This window comes from Pygoscelis adeliae, unplaced genomic scaffold (assembly GCF_000699105.1).
Source record: "Pygoscelis adeliae isolate BGI_AS28 unplaced genomic scaffold, ASM69910v1 Scaffold314, whole genome shotgun sequence".
Classification (NCBI taxonomy): domain Eukaryota; kingdom Metazoa; phylum Chordata; class Aves; order Sphenisciformes; family Spheniscidae; genus Pygoscelis; species Pygoscelis adeliae.
Genome location: NW_008824668.1, coordinates 643,281 through 666,401, shown reverse-complemented (window position 1 = coordinate 666,401; position 23,121 = coordinate 643,281). Strand labels below are relative to the sequence as shown.

The 23,121-nt window shown below is 43.4% G+C and overlaps 1 protein-coding gene across 1 annotated transcript in view; it reads left to right on the top strand.

Annotated features, from left to right (window-relative positions):
* The window catches only part of KTN1 (kinectin 1 (kinesin receptor)), a 56,297-nt gene that overhangs the window by 2,401 nt on the left and 30,775 nt on the right, over positions 1-23,121 (top strand). The window contains exons 3-16 of the mRNA XM_009322936.1: positions 2,337-2,504; positions 5,429-5,559; positions 7,690-7,806; positions 10,376-10,516; positions 12,634-12,740; positions 14,367-14,499; positions 15,525-15,612; positions 15,908-16,074; positions 16,736-16,804; positions 18,657-18,694; positions 19,319-19,409; positions 19,733-19,801; positions 20,536-20,573; positions 20,693-20,783. Coding sequence (XP_009321211.1) covers positions 2,337-2,504; positions 5,429-5,559; positions 7,690-7,806; positions 10,376-10,516; positions 12,634-12,740; positions 14,367-14,499; positions 15,525-15,612; positions 15,908-16,074; positions 16,736-16,804; positions 18,657-18,694; positions 19,319-19,409; positions 19,733-19,801; positions 20,536-20,573; positions 20,693-20,783 — 1,448 coding nt within the window. The remainder of the gene's footprint in view (positions 1-2,336; positions 2,505-5,428; positions 5,560-7,689; positions 7,807-10,375; positions 10,517-12,633; positions 12,741-14,366; positions 14,500-15,524; positions 15,613-15,907; positions 16,075-16,735; positions 16,805-18,656; positions 18,695-19,318; positions 19,410-19,732; positions 19,802-20,535; positions 20,574-20,692; positions 20,784-23,121) is intronic.

The following is a 23,121-nucleotide window of genomic DNA, read 5'->3' as shown; positions in this document are numbered from 1 at the left end:
TGAAAAAGCAGGAATTCCAGGTAGGAAAGATTGCTCAGCCTGAGATACTGTTTAATTTGATGAACATCTGGTACCACTGAACATGGGATGATGCTGTGAACCTTTCTGAGCTTTTTTTGGATCCAAACATTCACGCTTGAATTGAGGAGTAATGTATTGACTTAAAGCATAAGCTGAGCAGGCTCTAAGTTGCTCTGAGCAAGGCATGTCTGGAACTGCTGCAGTCATTCTGGAACTGCTGCAGTCATCTGCCCAAACAAGACTGCGGTTTTTTTAGCCGGTTGCTTTGACCACGTTCCTCTCTTATTGTCCTTTTGTTAGCTAGCTGTTGCTCCAACATAAACTGTTCATCTTTGCTGTCAAGGCCTTTACTGTTCGTCATCCCTCATTCTCTGCCAAGATGCTGCTTCTTGTCTCCTCTTGGCTCAGTGTGCCTCTGTGTTTGTGTTTTTTACAATGAGTGCCGTTGTCCCTGCGGCTTTTGGGATGAGCGTGACCATGAAGTTCTGTGAGGCCACCTTGTTAGCTTCTCAAAACTTTATTGGGACAGCTATGAAGAAGTTGGCGGCTGGTGGACTGCTCCTGGAGTAGACGACGTTGGTCACTGTTTCCTTTATACTTTGGTCAGGTCATCAGGGTCCAGATCAGTTATGGGCCCTGGTCAGAGCAGGGTGAGGTTCCAAGTAGTGTAGGGTTCCTGTATGTTGTAACAACTGAAAAACTTTCAAATTATTCCTGGAAGAAACCTACTGATGGGGAACCTAGGATGTGATTGGCTTTTATGGATGTTCTTGTGCTTTTCCCAATGCATCCATTGCCCTTTTTTGTGGTCCATAAAATGGCCCCTCAAAATCATCTGTATGTGGCAAATAACTATCAGTACCAGCTCAGCCAGCATTAAAGTGAAGCTGTCAGTGCTACACGGGAATAGCTCATACATTATTTAAATGCAAGCTGTTTTCATTTAAAGCCACCTCTCCAAAATGACAGAGCAAAAATGAGCTGCGGTGGGTATCTGGATTAGCCAAGACAGTACTATGGGGATTTCAGATGTTACTGATGCTGCGAAATGTCTCATTGATATTGAATAGATCTTGAAAGGAGGGGAAGTTAAGGAGAGGAAGGGAAAAGGTGAGGATGGTAACTGGATTAGGTGGTGGATATTTCTGCTGGAGGAGAGCTCTCCTTGCTTCTGAGCTTGCAGTGTACCTGCAGGTGTTTGCTGGCTGCTTTAGTGCAAAGACTCTAGCAGGTGACACAAAAGGTCCATCTGGCCTATTCTGCTCCTTAACAGCAGCCAGAATACAAAATTGTTTTATAACTGGCTCTCTGGCAGCCAGGAATGTGTATTTGTCTTGCACTGATTCCTGAAACCTTGCATCCCACCCAATTCCTCCTCTCTGGTCTGCCGCGTGGCATCTGTTGTCCATCGGTCCTTCAGTCTGGGCTGGCTGGGTCAGTGAGCTTTCCTGCTGTGGCATGGCTCCGTGCACAATGTCTTGCATACTTCAGGCAGTGTGGACCAGCAGCTCAGGAGCTGGGCAAACAGCAAAGCCAGCTCCGTTGCTGGCTGTATCTGTTGTCCCTGGTCTGTCACTCTTCCTCTCCCCTGCTTTTGTCTCGGCAGCACAGGCTGAAAAGTTCTTTGGACAGAGGCTGATCCTCACCATGTTTATACAGTGCTGTGTGAATGGTGAATGGAGACCCGAGGTCGGTCGGTACCTCCGGGTACCTCTCTGAATATTAATGATGCCTAAAGCCTGCTCTTGACAGATGAGATATCTTCATTAAGTGCAGTTGAGTCTGCATGTGAAATAAGCTTGATTGCTGTCCCTGCTGCATGTTCTGCCTAAATCGTTTGGTTCACAGGTGATGTAATCTGGGTAGAAATGCTGGCAGTAAGATACCAGCTTCTAACAGAATAGGGACAAAAGACTTTACTATACTCATGCTTCAGGGATGCTGAACGATTTCATGTGCAGCCACAAGTCAACCAGTCTCATTGATGCTATGTGCAACTTTCTCATTAAAGTGAAATGAAAGTCAAAATGTGAAGGTTCTTCTCAGCTACTTGTTAAAATGCTAAAAGGCAGCTTTGGAAATAGAAGTTTAATTGAAACTATTAAATTACTATGCATTAGAGACCTTTATTTAATGAATTTACCTGAAGAGCTTTAATGAATGAAGCTGTGAAGGATAATAGAAATAGAGTATACCTAACTATTGAGGTTAGAGATGCTTTAATCCGACTCTCTAATATGTTATGCACCTTTTCTAAAAAGGTTGATGTTAATTATTACAAAGCTTTAACCCAGCCTGTGGACTTTTGATTACAGTTTTGGTGGATGAACCTCTTATTCAAGCAACTACTTATATTCCTTTGATGGATAATTCTGATGCTGGCACTTTGGAAAAGCGAGAAGTGGTTGAAGTAACAAAACAAAACGTGAATGAGGGGATCCAGAAGAGCAGTGGCAAGAAACTGAAGAATGAAACGGATAAAGGTAAGAAACTGATGGTGCAGTCTCTCTGGCATAGCCTGCCTGGAAACCTGAACAGGGAAAACATGCTGTGTGTGTGGGGAGGGGGATCCTCTCTTACTTGCTAGGAAGAAGTGATTTGAGGAAAACATTGTGGCTGCAGGACGCTGCTCTTGTCTGTGCCCGTTTCTCCCCTGTCCTTGGCACTGTTGAAAGGGCTTTGCGCCATCTGAATCCTTTTGACGCTGACTGTAGGCTTTTGTGTTCTCACAGTGAGCAAACGAGTGATCACAGACCACACAGATGCACGCGAGCTAGTTTTACGGTAGATAGTTCAGGCATCGCTAACAGTGATGGACTCTAAACGAAGAGCTTTCAGCACAGGCTGTTGGAGTCTGCTTGAGACTGGGAGCGCAGCCTGTATGCTCTAGGGCTGTTCATGGAGCTAGCTGCGGCTGACCAGCCAGAGTGTATCTCTGACTGCAACATGGGAGTTACCTGAAGCAAATTGCCAGCGGAGATAGTCTGGCAGTTTCCAGGAAGACTTTGAATTTTCCTTTCGGTGCAGTTGGAATTGGTTGGGACAGGGGAGCTTCCCTCATACTTTCCCACAGAGGCCTGGAGTGATTCATGAGCATTGTGTCCCAGCCTGAAACTTTAAACAGGCCACTGACCTGCTCAAAGTATGGCAGACTTACTGAGCCATGAGGTGAGACCCTCAAATTCGTGGTCAGCCAGAGAGGAGAAGGCAAGTGACTGAGCGATGATTACCTGCTCAGGTTTGTGCAGAAGGCTGGCTCTCCAATACTGTCTGCCTGGTCACTCACTGCACTCTTTGGAACCTCTCTTTTTAGACTTGTCTTCTAAAATGCTCACTTGAACGCTTCCTGGCAATGCTTTGTGGTGCCTAGATTGGATTCCCACTTGCCTGAGGCTCTTCTTGTGCTTCTGGCTCAATGGCTGCATATTACTGCCCCACAGCATCAAAGCCTCTCACGTGTACCTGTCGCTTCTCATTTCCTTTGCAAGCTGTAACCTTCTGTATGAGCTCCTAATTCTCCTGTGTCAGCTGGGATTTGCCCTCCCAATATAGAAGTCTTCCCCTATTCTAATTGTAAGCTTCTTGAATGCAAGGGCAAGGTCTTCCTGTCTTCAGGGAGCACAGGGCTCAGGCTGGTGCAGGCCAAGCTGCTATAGACTTCCAGCTAACCGAACCGTGTCTCAGGACTTGGGCATATTCCTGGTAACAGGACATATCATCGATAATGTCAGTGCAGCAATGATGTGATCTGAAGTCTGTGGCCAAGACTAAGTTGGTTTTAGGACTAGGAGAGAGTGTGCTAGAACTTCTCAGCGCTTCCCCCTGCCTCCTTGGAGTCTGTTATTCAGTGATTTGTTTTTATGCTTGGTAACTTCTCTTAGGGACTTAGTATCACCAGCACTTTTCTGTTCTTCATTCATTTTTCAAATTCTGGAGAGGTTTGGGTTGGTGTAGCTTGGTTTCAGTGGCACGTTTAGTACCTGTGGTGGGAAACCTGGACCCTTCTCCATGACCTCTGGGACACTTTCTGAACCAAGCATCACTTTTAAGCTTTTCCTTCCTGGCCCCCCCCCCTCCAGTCCTTTGTACTTTTGTGCACTGGTGTCGTGGTTTAACCTCAGTTGGCAACTGAGCACCACGCAGCCGCTCGCTCACTCCCCTCCCAGCGGGATGGGGGAGAGAATCGGAAGGGTAAAAGTGAGAAAACTCATGGGTTGAGATAAAAACAGTTTAATAGGTAAAGCAAAAGCCGTGCATGCAAGCAAAGCAAAACAAGGAATTCATTCGCTCCTTCCCATGGGCAGGCAGGGGTTCAGCCATCTCCAGGACAGCAGGGCTCCATCACGCGTAATGGCGACTTGGGAAGACAAACGCCATCACTCTGAACATCCCTCCCTTCCTTCTTCTTCCCCCAGCTTTATATACTGAGCATGACGTCCCATGGTATGGAATGTCCCCTTGGCCAGTTGGGGTCAGCTGTCCTGGCTGTGCCCCCTCCCAGCTTCTTGTGCACCTCCAGCCTGCTCAGTCGGTAGAGCATGAGAAACTGAAAAGTCCTTGACTAGTGTAAACACTACCTAGCAACAACTAAAACATCGGTGTGTTATCAACTTTGTTCTCACCCTAAATCCAAAACACAGCACTGTACCAGCTACTAGGCAGGAAATTAACTCTATCCCTGCCAAAACCAGGACAACTGGTGAATATTTTTCAGAGATACCGGATGCCTCGGTCTTGTGCTTCTATCTACTTAAGTTAGGGGGCCACCTAATGACCTACATACGTGCAGCCTGTTTTTTTATGAACAAATATGTCTTGTTCCTGTAAGACCATTGAGTTGACTTGTGTTTCCTTGTTTGTGTCTTTTTAAACACTTACTGATTTATTTTCCTACTGCTGAACTCCTTCTGCAGCAGTTAATTTCCAAACTTAGACTGATGGAATATTTTTCTGGTTTCCATATATTGTAATCAGCTATGTGCCAGTTCTTAAATTTGTTACCTTGTCATTTGCATACTGTTTATGGAGCCAGGCTGTCCTTTAAATTGAGAGCTCAGTTTGAATTACTGTCATAATACGCTAGAAAGGACTCTTCAAGTTTTCCCATTAATGCTAATTTTCCCCCAAAATCTGTGTTATGCTTTGTCTTGCTAGCAACGCTATGTTATCAACTGTACAAACAAAATGGTGGGATTTTTTTCCCCAAACTGTCAGCTGGCAGATTGTTACGGGATTTAAATTGGAGATATGTTGTTTTTGCAGAATGCTCATGACCTTTTGCTTCTCGGCATTTCAGACTGAAATTAAATATAATGCATAATGATACACCGTCACATGCTGTTTCAAGGCAAAATAAATAATTCTGTATGGAGTCCAGAGTAAACATATCCTCCCTTCTGTGTTGCAGAGAATGCTGAAGTAAAATTTAAAGACTTTGTAATGGCCATGAAGAATATGATCTTCACTGAAGATGAGGCCCGTTGCATAGTGGAGGTGTTAAAGGAAAAATCCAGTGCAATTCATGATGTCTTGCAAAAGGTGAATGACTGCGGCGGGGGGGGGGAAGAGAAGACTATTAAATGAGCAGACATTGGAAGAGATGCTGTCAAATCGGCTATATCAATGTTCTGTTGTGATTTCTGTGTTCTGTCTTTGGAAGACTCTTTCCAGCTGGTCTGTGCTTGCTTTGCATGCAGAAAGCAGTTGTCAGATGTCTGTGTGCTGCCATCTGCCATCCTATGGGCTGGCTAGACAGGCGGATGGCTTTTGACTGCTCGTAAAGAGCAGACATAACCATGGAGAATAAGGTATATAACGTAGGACTGCTGCTGCAGCTGGTGTGTGTGTGTTGGCATGAGGGAAGGCTATCTGGTGACTTTCGGGAGTGATCTTTCACAAATGTGTGTAAATAGGATAAACTATCATAGAAATTGAGAAAAAGCTGCTGTGGCTGTGCACTCAAACCAGCTAATTCTGTGTTTTGCAAGTCTCTCCATCTTATAATAAGTCTATACATTCTAGTCTGCTGAGTTCTTTGGATATTTTCCGTAGGACTGTAGGACAATTCAGATCTGGAAGGGACCTCAGAGGGTCTGTAGTCCAACCTCCTACTCAAAGCACGGCTAGTTCTGGGGTCAGCCCAGGCTGCTCAGGGCTTTATCCTGTCTGGCTTGAAACCTTCGGGGACTGAGACTGTACAATGCCTCTGGGCAACCTGTGCCAGTGCTTGGCAGTTCTTTCTTCTGTCTTAATTTTTGTATTAAGAGTGGTGACCACCAATATCTTACAAATATCTACTCCTCCCTCCTATGACTCATTATGATTGTCATTGTGTGCTTGTAACATCCTGTTTGTCATACTTCAAGTCTTGCAATTTTGTATTCTTCTGCAGATATTGTACCAGAACAGAAATTCAGAACTAGATATGTGTCAACTCAATTAACACAGTATAGTAGCTTATCACATAATTCGGGTTGGAAGGGACTTCAGGAGGTCATGCAGTCCAACTGCTTGTGCAAAACAGGGTCAACATTGAATTCGGAGTAAGTTGCTTAGGGATTTGTCCAGCTGGGTCTCAAACCTCCAAGGACAGAGACTTCAGTGTCTCTCTGGGCCCCTGATTCAGTGCTTGACTGAAAACCCTGTAGTGGTACACCTGCAACGGTATCCCCTGTTTTATTCAGAACATCAGCCAGCTTGCTTGCTGTATTTGTTGTTGGTTTTCTTAAGGAATATTTTGTGTTAAAGGTAAACCTCTAGGATCAAAATGGATTCCTGGGTTTGTATACAACCAAAAAATGTAGGTTTCTGCAGATGGAAATGTGAATATTTTCCTACCTGTAGCTCATGCAAGATGTTGACAATGTGTTTTGTGTATGTATGCAGTACAATACCATTAAAGGAGAACTTGCAAACAAATTCAGAGTGGGTTTAGGGGACTGATGCTCCTCTCTGCTGCTTCAGTTACCAGTCTTCATTGAGTGAAGTCTGAGTGCACATTTTAGAAGGTTTGCCCCTTGTTGCAGCTAATTCATTTTAGGACCAGTGTACAAGTGGCAGGACCGTGGGGATCGTTGCTCTAGTTCTGTTCCCTGTGTATCTCTGAAACTTCGTGTGTCAGTGTGCCAGCAGAAACGTAATTACGTCAACTGAAGGCTCTTCTGTGAAGTGGAAGGGGAGACCAGATCAGCCTTCCCTTTTTCCCTTTGCAGCGAGATATTTCAAGAGACTAAATTTGTAGTTGTAATCCAAGTTGGGTTATACCTGCTTTGAGGGACCAGGTGATCTTGGAAGTACCTTCCAACCTCAATTATTGAATGATTCAGCATCTCTGCATCTTTTTCCTTTATTTCTCTTAATGGCTGTTCTTTTTTTCCCCAGTGCTACTGCAGCAGCTCTCTTCCATTGTGGAAGCACCTTAAGAGCCCATTTATTCTCTTAATTGGTTTCAGTGTGTTTTGAAAATGCATTTCCTTGTCTAATGAAATCAGTGCTGCAGGATCCATTAGCAGCAGAATTGGGTACTGGTGGTGCCATGTATGCCATGCAGACGGGTGATTCGGGGGCAGGAAGGGGTGTTTCTTCCCCTCAGGTTTGCTGTGCTGCCTGCTGGTGTGCTGTGCAAGTACTTCAGGCATGTATGATCATTTTTGTATACTCTTGCTGCAGGCTAGCAAGGCTGAGTCGGCTGCAGCTGTACATCAGCTACAAGACAAAGAAAAAATGCTTGCTGCGATGAAGGAGGAGGCAGCTGTTGCAAAGGAGCAGTGCAAGCAGCTAACCCAGGTAAATATAAAGAGGTTCAGGTGTATAGAGAGCTGTGGGAGAGGAGCAGGGGCTTGTAGGACTAGCAGCCAGCAAATGTTCATTTACTGAGATCAGTATAAATTGGAAGATGGATTTTTTTATATACAGGGAAAGCTTACCAAGACACTATGGTTTTATGATGCTATTAATGTATTTATGCAGAGTTATTTTCCAGTAGTTTTTCCAGAGAGTTTGTTTACTGAGACTCTTAAGCTGAGACTACTTTTCTTTTCAAAAGGTTACTTTAAAAACACTTCCTTCATGAGTATAATATGCTTTTGTGGATGCAAATATTAGACACCTTTTCCGCATTGCAGTTTTAAATTGGTACATATTCTAGCATTTCATGCTTGTGTGCTTCTAGGCACAACAATCATCAGTTTTCTTCATGAAGGAAGTTACAGAAAGTGTAGACTGCCTGCTTAGCCCCGTGAGTTGCAGCTCTGATTGCTTTAGACTTGGGAGGGTTGCTGATGCACCACTGTCAAGACTAGTTTATGAAAGTTGACTTTTTTACGAAAGTTTCAGAGGAAAGGAGTTACAGTAGAACAGATAATTAGGCAGATAAGGAGTGAATTGGAGACTTTTCTGGGCGGAGGATTCTTTGTTTTGGCTAGTTGGAAGCACACAGGCATTAGGCTCAGGAAGGTCGTGTTGTGGGACAAAAGTTGAACACAGAAAGCTGGGTGGCTAAAGATGGGAGCAGAATGGCCAGAGGACATGGGAGTTGGGAGCCTTGGCGGCTGAGAAGGGAAGAAGGGAGTGGGTATTGTGTGAGCTCCTGGCAGGGCACAGGTATGTGTACATTTGCAGGTGGGATCAAGAGGTTTGGTAACTGTAGGGAGAAAGGACTTGTGATGTGTTTGGAGGGGAAAAAAGAAACTCTGGCTCAGGATCGTAGAGTGAAAGGAGTATCTGCTGCGAAAGAAACAGAGGGAATGTATGAAGGAGCCTGGGTGTGGGGGAGGCTGATGTGCTCGGGGAAAAAACATCTGCAAAGTGGTGCCTGCAAAGGCAAGGCAGGAGCTGTGTCATCAGGGGTTTTTTGCCATCTGGATTGGGGGAGGGAAGGGAGAAGGAGAAATAATGAAAGCAAAGTTGCTGCACTGCTAAAGTATCAGGATAAACAAAGGGAAAAAGCTCAGCTTGACTGACAAAAAGCTCTTATCTTCTAATTAATGTGTTTCTCTGAAAACACCGCCAAAAGCTATGGAGGGACTTTAAGGTGCGGAGGAGGTGTTCCTGCAGGGGTGTTGATAAAGATAACTGGAGAGGATAAATGAGAGCAAGAGGTGCCTGACCTCGGAGGTATTCGGCAAAACACAAGCTAGGTGAAAGTTAATCTTCCAGGGATCTCTGGCACTGCCTTGACAAAGTAGCCGAGTTAGTGAGGCCTGCAGATGGATGGTGGAATTGGTGGAGGGGTAGAAGGAAGCTGCAGTATGTCCTGGTGCCCTTCTTTTTGTTGCATCTTAGCAGATGCAGATATAACATGGAGAAGGCTTTGTGTCAAGCTATTGACACTGTTTGCAGAAGTGACTTAACGTCTGGTGTGACTCAAGTTCCTAAATGCCTCTGTGAACATGGGCTTGGGAACTCATGTCACTTAGTTCATTCAGGGGGGACAGCCTCCTGAAGCTAGTAAGTTGGATCTAAAAGAGCATAGCTTTTATTTAAATTAAAATGTGGAAAAAGCAATAATTACTCTGAAGAGATGGAGGGTGTTCAGGCTAATAATTTAGAGCACTTAAATTATCTGTCAAGGCTCCCTGGCACTGTAAGGAGCTGCATGCTGTGCTGCGTAGCTGGAGACACCTGAAGCTTAGATGGTACAAATACCTCATTCTGCGATGGGAGCTTGCTGAAAACTGCAGTTAATGTTTTTGCTTGCTACAGCAAGTGCATTTATATTGCGGAGGAGCAGCTCTATGGATTTCTCAGGTGTCTGGGTTGAATTACTAGCTAATAAATGATTAATCTAAATAGCTTTCAAATGAAAATACACATTGCTATAATATGGCGTCATGCTGGTGGGATTCAGGGCTTCTCTGGCTGTTGCTGGGTACTAATAGCCCATCTCCTCTGGCAAAATAATTGCTTTGTAGAAGGTTGCAAAGCCAACAATTTGCTCTAAAATGCTCTGTAGTTTTGCCACGGTTTACCTGTGTTCTTCATTTTGCTAAACTTGGGATGAACATCTAAGCTCTGCCCTATGTGATATCCATGGTTTTAATTGTTAGGACTCTGTGTAATTTGGCCAAACTCAATAGAAACAAGACTCCAGCTCTTCTGAGACAACCGAAGACCAGTGTTTAAATTGGCAAACCTCTTTTTAATAAATGTGAAATTATGCTGATCCTAAATCCTTACAGAGGTGCTGGAAGTGTGGTCAGGTCTAATGCTGTAATTTCTCTGAGGAAAGATTGATGCTGACTTTGGTTTGATGCACGCTTGCTGTGTTTTTAGTTATCTTAAACCACTCACTCTTAGACTCTAGAAAGGAGCAGTAGATAACTTCTTTCCCTTTTTCCTTTCACTCCCACCCAAGGAGCTGGTTGCAGAAAAGGAGAGAAACGGCTTGCTCACAGCGAAAATGCGAGAGCGCATCAACACGCTGGAAAAGGAGCATGGCACTTTTCAGAGTAAAATACATGTTAGCTACCAAGAATCTCAGCAGATGAAGATAAAGGTAAATGCTTTACCAAAACCGTTCGAGTTCATGTTCACGCGCAAGCACATCAGTGCTGAGAAACCTTTGCTTTAGCCAGGGTGCAGTGTTTGTTGTTTGCTCAGAAATTGGCTTCACTAGTTACCGTGAGCCTTGAACGCAGTGTGCTCTAGCTGGTGCTATAACACCTCTGCATGAGCATGGGAAACTTTGTGGCAGTGTCCTGACTTAAAAGAAAGACAAGATGTTCTCATAGGTGACTTCAGTAGTCTGTAAAAGACTATTGCTAGCTAGGAGCTGGTCTCTGATCTTGGTTACTTTTTTGCTTCGTGGTATTCTGCTGAAATGTTATTCAATTAAAGTGTAAAATCTAACTGGAATAGTCAACTTCAGAGAGCCACTAATGCTGATGATCTTTTACCAGCTGATAAATCTCACTTTTTAAATTATAGTACAGAGTGACACCATAGCATAATATACAAGAAAAATCATTGCCTGGGAGAGTGCTTTGAAAATATTTGAAGGGCAGACACTTGCATTTTTTAAGACCCTTGTTACTGTCTCCTGAAGTTGCGTTATAATGGAGTGACCTCAGAAGAGTTTGTTTCATGAGATTGAAAAGTTTGACTTAAAGTTTTCTAAGAAAAATGGCCCCTCTTACACCAACTTGACTGGTGCTTAGATTTGGCATTCTAGTATTTTTTCCTATATAAATGCCACAGTATCAAGCCCAGCATGTGAACTTTCCAGCCTTTAATACTGTATTTTCTGTCTCGGCACTTTGTAGAGTAGCATCTCTGCAGCTTTGGAGCAGAACTACATTCTCCAGAGCAAAGACAACTTCCTTCGAACCTGTACAGACAACTGCATAATGAGAGGGTCTTACTGTTGGCTGGGGAGGGTGACGGAGATCTGGGCACGACTGGGTGGCTTTTGCAAATGCTGCTGTAGCAGGCAAAGCTGGAGAACGGATGCGCAGAGGAACCAGTGCTCTGGTTCTGCTCCCCCTGCTGATGTGCTGTATCACTGCAGAGAAGCTGAAACTTAACTGTCCAAGCTTCCAGTTATATGGGGCTTGTGCCCTTGCTTCTATTGGGATCTTGTATATCTGTTGGCATTAAAAGAAAAAAAGGGGGGGGGACACCAAGAGAACCCCCAACAAACATGCAAGGACCAGCTTTTTACATGTGTTGGTGCTGAATTGGAGGTTGCTGCCCTACAAGGGACTGCTATCTCCTGCTGTGGTTGTTACACAAACACTTGTTTGGATTTTTTTTGTCTACAAAATCCTCATTGGTGAGTCAGCCATTTGATGAAACTGGGTCTTGGAAATGGTGTCAGCCATATATCTACAAACTGGCACTGGTAGAAGAAGTATTATAGCTGTATGTGCTTGAGGATTTTCAAAGTAGGCCGTTGGGCTGTAAAACCAGCTATGCTGTCGTCTGCATATGCAGATTCCATTTTTTTCCCCTTTGAATCCTGTCCTTTGATTTTGTTTGCACTATTCCGAAGCAGCCTTAGGTTATCAGGGCTTCTCTCTGTCTCAGTTTCAAACTGTGTTGGAAATGCAATTGAAGCATAATATTGCCTAAATAAAGGATCTATTTCTTAATCTTGACCAGGATATTAGATGAGAACTAGCCTTTTGCAGTTTATGTGCTATAATCTGTGTATTGTTAGTTATCTTATACTTTTTCTGCTTTGCTTAAAGGCTTTGTAAACTTCTAGTGTTAATTCACAGTGCATTTATTTTATTTCCCTTTGGAAAAGTAATATGTTGCTATCCAGTTATTGACAAGTATGTAAAGTTATACAGCTGAGCAGTTGGTGTCCTAAGTAACACTTGCGTAGTCTTTTAAACAAGCAAACAAAAAAGGTTGCCTTGATAAATAGGTTGATACACTGGTATAAAAGGAAACCGGTGCTTTTATTTGAGCAAGAGGGTCTGACTTGCAGAGTTTAGTTTAAGAGTGGGTGTGTGAGGAAGGATGTAAAGCTGCCCCTCTCCCAAAAAATCTACTTAGTTTTATTTACTTAAACTATTGTGATATTTCACCTATAGTTACAAGTTATTGGGTTTTTTTATTTCTCCTTAGTTTAATTTTTTTTTGAATTGATCTTTTCTTCCCCATCAGTTCCAGCAACTCCGTGAGCAGATGGAGGCAGAAATAAGCCACCTGAAGCAGGAAAACGGTATCCTGAGAGATGCTGTCAGTACTTCTACCAATCAAATGGAGAGCAAGTATGTTAGCAGCTACTCGGAGCTCTGTGTGTTTTTAAGCCTTCCCTGAAGAGTTGTTCTGGCTTCTGCTCCTTTTGTTTCCATCTCCTTGGCCATCTCTGAATTTGTGGTTAAACTAGAACACAGTTATTTTGGGCTGGGAAGGTAGCTATTTGTATTTGCATTGAGCCAAGGCTTTCAAAACAGGTTACTGTCTTTTATCAGTTTGAAGCCTGAGCTTTCAGAGGGTGGGTGCTGAGGCTTTAACAGAAAAGTGCAGAAGTGCTCAGCCACGGTTGGTGTTTTTGGCAGGGTATGTATCCTTTCCCCTGGGGCTTTAGGAGCAGTGCTGACGCTGGCCTCTTGGGAGAACAATAGCTCTAAACTTATAAATCAGTCTTGCAATAAGAAAAAAATACCAACACCCTGCAGTTGGTGATACTGCTGGGGCAGCACTTGGATTTATCTGCTGGTGTTGCAAATCTTTGGAGAGACAAAAAGGCATCTCAGGGTTTCATCTTTTGTGAGTTATGACTTAGGCTGTCCCTGAGCTGGCAGAGGGTTGTATATATTGTGGTAAAAGCTGGGCACCCCGGTAAGGTGCGTAGTCAGGCGGGTGGATTGCTGCCGGTGGGCCTCTGCCTATAGGAAGCAAAACCGGCACTTCATATGCTCTTGGATATTTGTTACTGTTGGAGACGAGAATGTCAAAACCACTGTCAGGACTTGGAAAGGGCTCAGTGTCTTCCTTTTCTGACTATGCCGTTCTTGCAGAGGTGCTGCTTCTACATGGACCTTTCTGTTAACAGCTTCTGCACTGCCAAGCGCAGCTCACAGAGGTGCGTTCCGCTCCCTGTGCGTGTCCTGCTGGGGCAGGTTGATACAATGAGCACTCGGAGAAGGGTAGTGATACCCTGGTTTTAGATGTCCTGTTTGTAGAAATGAAGCATCATTATCTCTTAGACAGTTACCTTAAAATCCTTAATTCAGGCAAACTTAAGATGAAAATAAAATGCTTTTTATTTGCTTAGACACAAAGGGGAGCCTTTTAAAATTCTTCCCTTGGCCTATACAAATGCATCTTCTCTCCCTAAGTGAGAGTGCATCAGGTACTTCATAAGTTAATAGACAAGTGAAGGCCAGGAGGCAACGTATAGTCTAAAGAGATGCATGCAGTTAGTAGTTCAGGAGGAATAGTCTTGAGTAAGTCTGAGATCAATAATCCTTTATGGGAAGAGGAAAGGAATGTGAATTTCAATGTGAGACCTTTCCTTGTGCTGAGCCTCTTTAGTTTATATAAGCCTGTCCAAATTATGCCCATCAGCTTGCAAACCTTTTAAAGGAAAAGATGCTTGTGGCTTATTGCTGACCTTTTGTTTCTGACTCAGTGGGTTGTAGCTGCTGTGCTGATGGCCGAGAGTACCTGACCCTCATCCCTTTCCTAGGATGAAGCGGGGGTGGGGGGAGAAAAACCACAAACAACCCACCCAGTACAGCCCTCTGGCTGCAAATATAGGACTTGGCGTTGATATTTGAGTAGCTGTTGTTATGGCCTATGCTTCTTGTAAAAAAACAAAAAAAAACCCAAACAAAACCCACAAACAAAAAATCAAACAAAAAAAAACCTGTGAAAATGTTTATTTTTAGGCAGTCGGCTGAACTGAACAAACTGCGGCAGGATTATGCTAGGCTGGTGAATGAGCTGGGAGAGAAGAGCAGTAAGCTGCAGCAAGAGGAGCTCCAGAAGAAGAATGCAGAGCAGGCAGTTGCTCAGCTAAAGGTGACTTGGGTTTTCTCTGCCTGTTGAGCTGTGCTCAAGGCTTTATCTGAGCCAAGTTCTGAATCAGGTGGGATGTGAGGTGTGTGAGAATCGCTTTAGCTGTTTCCCTGGCCACTAAATCTGTCTTCTTTATATGTGCAAGTATCTATTTTCAGATAGGCTGAGCCAGCCTATGGGTTGGCTTAATGTTTTTGTTCAGTACTCTGGGTTTTGAGTGGTTACCAACCTCCCTATGAAGTGAAACTTACCTTTCCAGGTAAATATTTTAAAAAGATTAAAGTTCAACATGGTGATGTTGAACTTTGCTTTCTATGAGTGTACAATTCCAGCAAGATCTGATATTTTGGAGTCGTTTGTCCAGATGGCATTGTCCTTGTGTGATTTTTATTTGAAACTACATGCTTTTCCTTAATGTATGTTTACATTTTTAAATAAATATACTTTTTTAAGAGTTAAAATGTAAATGGACTGGCTTCTGGATGAATCTCTTTCCTTTTCTTTGGAAGAAAAGGTCTTTTGTATTAAACTTTTTTCAAAAGAGAAACCTAGTGTTTTCGGGTGAGAATGCCAATCCAGAGCTCATTAGTTTTTTCATATTTGCAATTAAGTCTTAGTTACCAGTTCTCCCTGCCTCTAGCCCTTGCAGGTGGAGAGTTGCTATCTAGAGTTGAGACATGTTTTAATTACTAGATGCAGATTTATGTGATGCATGGCTAGTCTGGCTTCTAATGTTAATTCTGAACTTGCAGGGCAAAGATGCTATACTTTTATATTACAGAAACCATCCTGTTAGGAGCCTATAATGAAATCCTGTTCACAATTTGCCTTTCAAATTAATAGGCTAAACTCCTAGAGGAGGAGGATTACAGGGCCCTCTGTCTCTCTGATGTGCCCTAATGGATGCAAGAAACAATTTTACTTCATTGCCATGTGTTCAGGGAATAGCACCGAAGAGATACACTCTGAATGTTTCAAAAAGAAATTAAAGATTAGACTTCTTTTCATCAACTCTTTTCAATGTGAAGGTCCAGCAGCAGGAAGCGGAGCGAAGATGGGAAGAAATCCAGGCTTATCTCAGGAAAAGAACAGCAGAACACGAAGCAGCACAACAAGGCATGTATCACAAAATTCCCAAATAACACTTACTGCAGTGATTTGGCTTTTGCCATTTGTAAAAGAGTGTTATTGAGTAAATGGCTTAAATAAAGCTCAGGTGAAGTCAGTACTGCTTCAGCACCCTGGGGAAATAGTATGTTGTGATACCAGTTAGTCTGAATGCTGATGAGAGCACTGAACCTTGGCTTGCTGGAATGAGGCTTCTAATCAGCCTCCCTGTTTACAGTGAAAGTTATTTCCCCCAAAGTTAAATATTTACTTCTGAATTAAAACCCTGACATTTCTGCTACAGATGTGCAGAATAAGCTTGTGGCCAAAGACAATGAAATCCAGAGCTTGCACAGTAAACTTACTGATACAATGGTGTCAAAACAGCAGCTGGAGCAGAGGATGTTGCAGTTAATGGAGGCTGAGCAAAAGAGAGCTACTGCGGAGGACTCCATGCAAATGCAGGTGCAGGTAGTATTGCTCAAGTATCTTAAGGGTTTGGTTTTTTCCTCCCACTTTGTGCCTACGGAAACACAGTAATATCCTTGAAATGCTGCTTTAGTAAAGCTTTTCCACTGAATAAAGAATGAGAAAGCTGCGTGCCAGTCTTATCATCTGGCAACTTACGAAGTGAGACCTTGTGTGTGTGGTGCTGTGAGGAGGTCTGGGGCCACCTCCAACTGGAGAAGCACTCTGGGCAAGTCAGGAAAACGTGCTGACCCAGGCAACTTCCCAAGCTGTGAAATGATGCTGTGGTCTGGGGAACACCCTGGAAGAGCAGCCATGTACCTTTGTTTGTGTGAGCTCTTCTGGAGTCATCTTTTTCCTCCTGGCATCAAGTGGTGAGAGGCAGTGTGGACATAGCTCTTGAGGGCTTCAGGGAAACCAAATGGCATATGGTGGGGCAGGGAGTATTTTTCTCTTCATACAAACAAGGTTCTTAGGCTTCCACTCAAACTGGTTCAATCTTCAAACTGATCTTAGTGGGGAGAAAAATAGCATCTTTGAAAACTGTCTGACATGCAAATGCTAAACTATTCTTACTAACATAATCATGGCTAAGAGCTAATCCTAGCAAAAGTTGACTAGCTGCAGATCTCAGCCTGCTTTTCTTTCTGTGCTCTCTTACAAGGAGCTGATAGAGCAGAATGATGCTTTGAATGCTCAGCTTCAGAAGTTTCATTCACAAATGGCAGCCCAGGTACAGCATGTTCTCAGACTTTCTTTTGTAGTCATGAATTGTGAACTTTCATTAAAAGTCAGATTTTTTTTTTCTGTCGCTGGATATGAGATATGTAATGCTGAAAGCAAAGACTTGTTAGCGTCCTCTTTTCTAATGTTTCTCAAACTGGTTTAAAACTCAAGCTTCTGCTGTCCTTTTGGGGGAAAAAAATCCACTTATTTCCTCCTGTAGTGGCTTTCATTTATAACCAAAGGGTAGAATACCTTTTTTGAATGTTTGTTTTCTGTAGCTTTGCATGTGTACAATTCTGTTTTGTGGTTCTTTGGTCTTTTTGCAGTCTTCCTGTGAACCACCTGATCATACTTTTCCCTTGTGCATCGGGTTGAGAAAGTGTCTTATGGTAGCTCACATATAAAGCTGTTTGTTCATTCCAGTGGTGATTTCTGTGCAGAAAAAAGGGGAAAAAAAACCCCCAAAACCTGCTAAAACCCCACCAAACCCGCACAATGCCTTTCTCAATTCTTTTAGTGTCTAAAATTTTAGCTTGACTAGTTTCTTTGAAATAATTTGTTGTAAACACTATGTAAAACCTCGGAGTCACTGAAGTTGCTTCCATGTAGAGCTAGCTCACAGAAATCAGCTCAGAAAGGCCGTAACTCCTGTGGGCACAAATGGTGGCTGTTCCTGTGCAGTTGGGTGCTGCGTTCTTTAATCATGGACGTGCTTGATGTAGTTTGATCAGATTCGGCATCCGACTGAAAATGTGTCATTTGGCTTTGCTTGAAGAGCTTTAACCCATTGGGTGGGGAGAGTAGCGAAGGAAGAGGCACCCCGGATTTACAGCATCTTCATGACCTACTCCTCTCATCCCAGTCCTTTAAAAGGGCTTTGAAAATAAACCCCTAGGGAAATTTTACTTTTTAGCTCTGGGTTACACAAGGAGGCTGTTGGAAGGAGGTGTGTGCTTTCCCCATGTAGCCCCACTGGCTGTGAAAATACAGGGCCATTTTTCCACCGGGGACAGTGGGTGTGAAAATAGCACTTTGGGGAAGCGAGGCTGGACTGGATACTGCTCTGGACGTCAGGGTTGATGAAACTGTTTTGGTCATTAAGGAGACCCTCTGGGACTGGAACTATTTGTTCCCTTTGATTTATTTGTTCCCTTTGATTTTTTTTCTCTGATGTTGTTCTCTATGGTATGATCCGGATAAAGCAGTATAGGAATTGCTATAGGGTCTCATGGGTACAAGCTCTGCGAGATCCAGGATTTTGGGGGAGGGTAAGGCTGGATAAGGAGAACCATGTATCTGAAGCACAAATGAACATGGAAGTTTTGCCACAGCTGCCAGCAAACTGTGGATGTGAAACAGTCTGCAGAGGTCCCTTGGTGCCAGATAACCAGTGTGACTGGTCTCTCCTGCCCTGTTGTGGGCGACCACATAGGAATAGGCTTTTTCCAGGGGGGAAAAAATACCACTTGCTGATTTTATGCTGCTGTTTCTGTTCCTAACAAGTTCTGATGCACTGTGCAGGGTTTTCTTCTTTAAATACAAGTGGTTTGTCAGCAGAATATCCCATAAAGCACTTAATCCTTGGGAGACAAGTGCTGGTGATCCCCGTGGCTTGTTTGAATCTGGTAAAGGCTAAATAAGATGGTTCGTTTTTTCCCTTCGTGTTGCCTTAGGCCAGAGGGAAAGGGACATTAGTATGTGCTGGTATTCCTTCAATGTTCCTTAGCCAGGAAATAGTTGGAAGCATCCTGTGCCAGTTTAAAATAACTGGAGAAATCTTACAAATGCTATTCCTGGCTCACTGTAGATGGTGATTCTTTGACTTGCTTTACTTTCACTATTTTTTTTCCCTTCTGCAGACCTCAGCTTCAGTCCTGGCAGAAGAACTACACAAAGTGTGAGCATTCGTTTCCTCTGGTATTTGGGAGGTGTTACTGGCTTTTAATGCATGCCACCTTTCCTCCACGCACATGCAGTGCGTATGGGAGGGATTGTTGCTGTCTGAAGGACTGAAGGAAATGTTGCTGTCTATACTGTTTAACTTCTCACCGTGAGGTTGACTTGGGAGCTGGGAAACCGCTTCCTGCGGATTTCCCTTCCGTGTCTGGCCTCAGGTTTGGAGTCCATTGTATGTGACTCTATATGCTACACAGAAAGTAATGCCTCCTCTCTTGTTTACCACTGCCTATGTGCAGGGATCAGTGCAGTGTGCAGGACTGCGCCTGACCATGAGAATTGTTAATATTTGGGTTCTATGGCTGTGCCAGGAGATTTCTCCCTTGGGGAGATGGGGTAGTTGTTGTGTTTCAGAGCTAGAGAATGTCTCATAAATTTTTGGCAAGCAAACAGCATTTAAAATGGATGGAAGGGCTTTTGGACCCAAAGTGTACTGTCAGCAGGATTTAAAGTAGGAGCTAGACTTAAGGGCCAGCATGTATTTTGTGTTTAGCCCGATGCTTCATGTACCACTTTGATCCAAGACCTTTTAGTACTGATATATCATCGTTACTTGTTTGTGTAGGATTGCGGAAAAGGACAAACAAATAAAGCAGATGGAGGACTCATTAGGCAACGAACATGCCAACTTAACCAGCAAGGAGGAAGAGCTCAAGGTATAATAAAAGCATGTGTAAATACCAGCTGATACAGGGAGAGGCTCTTCGGCTGCGTGTACAAAATGAAGCCCGCAAGGCTGCTGCCTTTGGGTCTAGAAACACCTCTTTCAGCTACAAGTCTGCTGATTTTGCTCTTCTAGGCAAGGCCAGTGCTTGATGCTGGGAAGCTGTTGATAAGAAAGCTCGAGGTTTTTCCCTTGCAATTACCTCTAGAGTGCTTCAAAAAATAACCTGAAATACTTTGCACTGGAGAGTGAACTTACCTGAAATACTGTCTCTATGCAAAGTGCAAATATATTTCTTTTTCTCTTTTCCTTCAGGTCTTACAGAACATGAACCTATCCCTGAAATCAGAAATACAAAAATTACAGGCTCTGACAAATGAACAGGTAAAATAATTCTTTCATTAAATATTTAATTTTACTCTCTTCCCACTACCTATTCTGTCATAAATGCAAATGCAGATCCGTTGGCTTTAAGCGAGCTGTGCTGAAGCATATTAAAGGTGTGAGGCTACTGAATCAGGCTAATATGTGATTCCCTGGAGTTCTAGCTGGTGGGAGGCTTACGTCTTACCCTTCCTTCACCAGTGAAATCTTTCTTACTTGGATATCCAAGTTACTGAAGCAATGTGCTTGGTTTAGATTTGCAGGCATGCAGAGTGCAGGACACTTGACAAGACTGAACACAACTGTGCTTGAATCTGCAGTCCTGGCATTTGCATATGAGGGCCATAAGCATCCCTCTGAAAAAACCCAAAAGCACACAAAAACCCCCATCTCGCCATAGACATCTCTTTAGAACCAAACAAAATGCTTTCCCTCTGTTACTGTTATGTGGCCTGTTCATTACAGAGGTGGAAGCGCAGTGTTTAATTAGAGATAATCCTGGTTGTCAAATGAATCTCTTCAAGATCATCTTCCCTTTGCGTAATTGCATGCTTGCCTGGTATATATTGTTGTTTTAAAAGTGCATGAGGACAAGTTTACCCCTTTTGCTCTTGCTGGTGAGTCATGTGCTGAGAGGCCAAATGACTTGTTCTAGCTTTTTAATATTGTGGAATGAAAGGTTGATTGAATCGTGTGATGTATCCTAAGTCTGTGTTAATCCTCTTTATATCTAGGCTGCTGCTGCACATGAGCTGGAAAGGATGCAGAAAAGGTAAATAGCTCTGGGATTTGGTAAACAATGTTTGTCAGTCTTTTTTATGTTCTTCTGAATCGATGCTTTTTGTAAGACTTGGATGAGGAAATGTATTTAACTGTTCTGCTGTGTCTCAGCATTCACATCAAAGATGACAAAATAAGAACTCTTGAAGATCAGCTTCGAGAAGAACTTGCTCAGATTTCAAACACAAAAGAAGAGTTCAAGGTAAGATACAGAATAGCTGTTCTTGTGCTTATTTACAGTAAGTCTTCCAGACTTCGGAGGTTGCAGAGCAGTTCATACAACTCAATGTTGATTTGTAAAATAGAACAGCCTTGGTAAATTACAGAATTCTGTTTGCAAGGCAAGAGCAATGTGGGATGTCACAGTAGTAGCAACAGACTGTGCAGCAGAGTAAGAGATGGGGTAACAAAAGTTAAGTGGGGTGTCTGTAGTTGTGAAGAGTGAGGTCTTTGAAATCTGGAAGAGGAGGTTGTTCAGTAAAAGCTGTTGTGGTTTTCTTGCGTTCCACCTTCTCATGTGACTTCCAAGGCCTCGGTATGAGCCTTTGTTGCTTGGGTTATCATGCTGTCAGGTCTTTTTTTCCTCTTGTCTTTCTTTTTTTCTGTCAAAGTAGGTGTAAAGATGCTTATCTTTCTCCTGCCATCTTCCAAATTGTCTCTCATAAGGCTGCGGCTAAATTGCCGAAGCTTTTAGTGCTAACATGTGGGGTCTGCACAGCAGAGAGCTAATACTTGTTTCTAGATGGTGTACGCAGAGAGCACCTTAACTTCTCTGTACTCTCTGCCACCTTAGGCTTTTTCTTCTGAACTTTAGCTGTTAGAAATAGGCCTGCTTCCGGAGAAGGTGATGACTCCATCTTTTTAACTCCTTTAAAGCCCCTGTTGGGTAGTGCTGCTTTTCTGATGCTTCTGGATGAAAGGTCACTCAGTCTGAATCTCATAATGTCAAGTTGGTAGGTTTGCTGGTGAGGAACAGAGCAGGTGGGTAGTGGCAGAGGCAGCATGGCTTTTGTAGGGGAAGCCATGCCTCATGAGTCTCTTGGAGCTCTTGGAAGGTGTTAGCAAGCAGGTAGTAAACTTGGGTCACGTATTAAAATGGCACTTTCGAAGATGTTTTGGTGAGAGTCCCTTGCAAGGCCCCGTAGTTTCTCTAAGCTGTCAGAGAATAAGAGAGAAGAAGTTTGGTCAATTAATAGAATAGGAAACAAAGTACAACTTTAGCTGATTTTCATAATAAAGCTATCAACTGAATCTTCAGTAAAGTGTGTGCTGGGTAATGAGTGCATAAACAGTCTGGAAAGGGGAGCGGGAAGAGATGGTAGGCTTGAGTAAGTCATTGACTCTCAAGTGATGCTCTCGGGGCTTTCAGGGTGGTGGACCATTTTAAAATGGCAGATGAAATAGTGGAAATGAATACAAGGAGGAATAATCTGAACTTCCTTAGAGGGTTTCTGTAGTAACTGTTACCCAGGGAAAAGGCCTTAGAGGTGTTGTGGATGGTAATCATAGAATAGTTTGGGTTGGAAGGGACCTCTAAAGGTCATCTAGTCCAACCCCCCTGCAATGAGCAGGGACATCTTCAACTAGAGCAGGTTGCTCAGAGCCCCGTCCAGCCTGACCTGGGATGTTTCCAGGGATGGGGCATCCACCACCTCCCTGGGCAACCTGGGCCAGTGCTTCACCACCCTCAGCGTAAAAAATGTCTTCCTTATATCTAGCCTGAATCTAACTCCCTTTAGTCAAGTTGGGGTGAAATGTACTGAAACCAACTCGGTGCTAAGAAATGGCAAAAATCAGCTGGAGACAATCCTAGCAGTTCTTGGGAAGTGAATAGGGAACTGAACGCAGATCGTCGTCGTGATACTGTGGAAATTCATAGTGTGCTCTTGGCATACACAATATTGTGTACCCTTCTAGTCTCTTCTTCCTCCTGTCTTTGATCCCAAATGTAAGCCAGACCAGCTCTGCACTAAATGTTTCCACCTGAGGAAGTGCTCCTTTTTTCCCATGCACATGAAAGAGAAAAGCCAGGTTCAAAAGAGCAATTCTTTTAATCCTCACCGTACTGAAACCAACTCGGTGCTAAGAAATGGCAAAAATCAGCTGGAGACAATCCTAGCAGTTCTTGGGAAGTGAATAGGGAACTGAACGCAGATCGTCGTCGTGATACTGTGGAAATTCATAGTGTGCTCTTGGCATACACAATATTGTGTACCCTTCTAGTCTCTTCTTCCTCCTGTCTTTGATCCCAAATGTAAGCCAGACCAGCTCTGCACTAAATGTTTCCACCTGAGGAAGTGCTCCTTTTTTCCCATGCACATGAAAGAGAAAAGCCAGGTTCAAAAGAGCAATTCTTTTAATCCTCACCATTGCTGTCCCTTCCTGCTTGTGTTGTCCCTGTAAGGCTTTGGGTCTGAAGCATAGATCACACGTCTGGCTTTTTACTTTTGTAAAGCACCTAGCAATTCTTTAAAAAGACTTTGTGAAACAAAAAGCAGTAATAGAGGAGGATTTTAAAATATAGATGAGGAATCCAGACA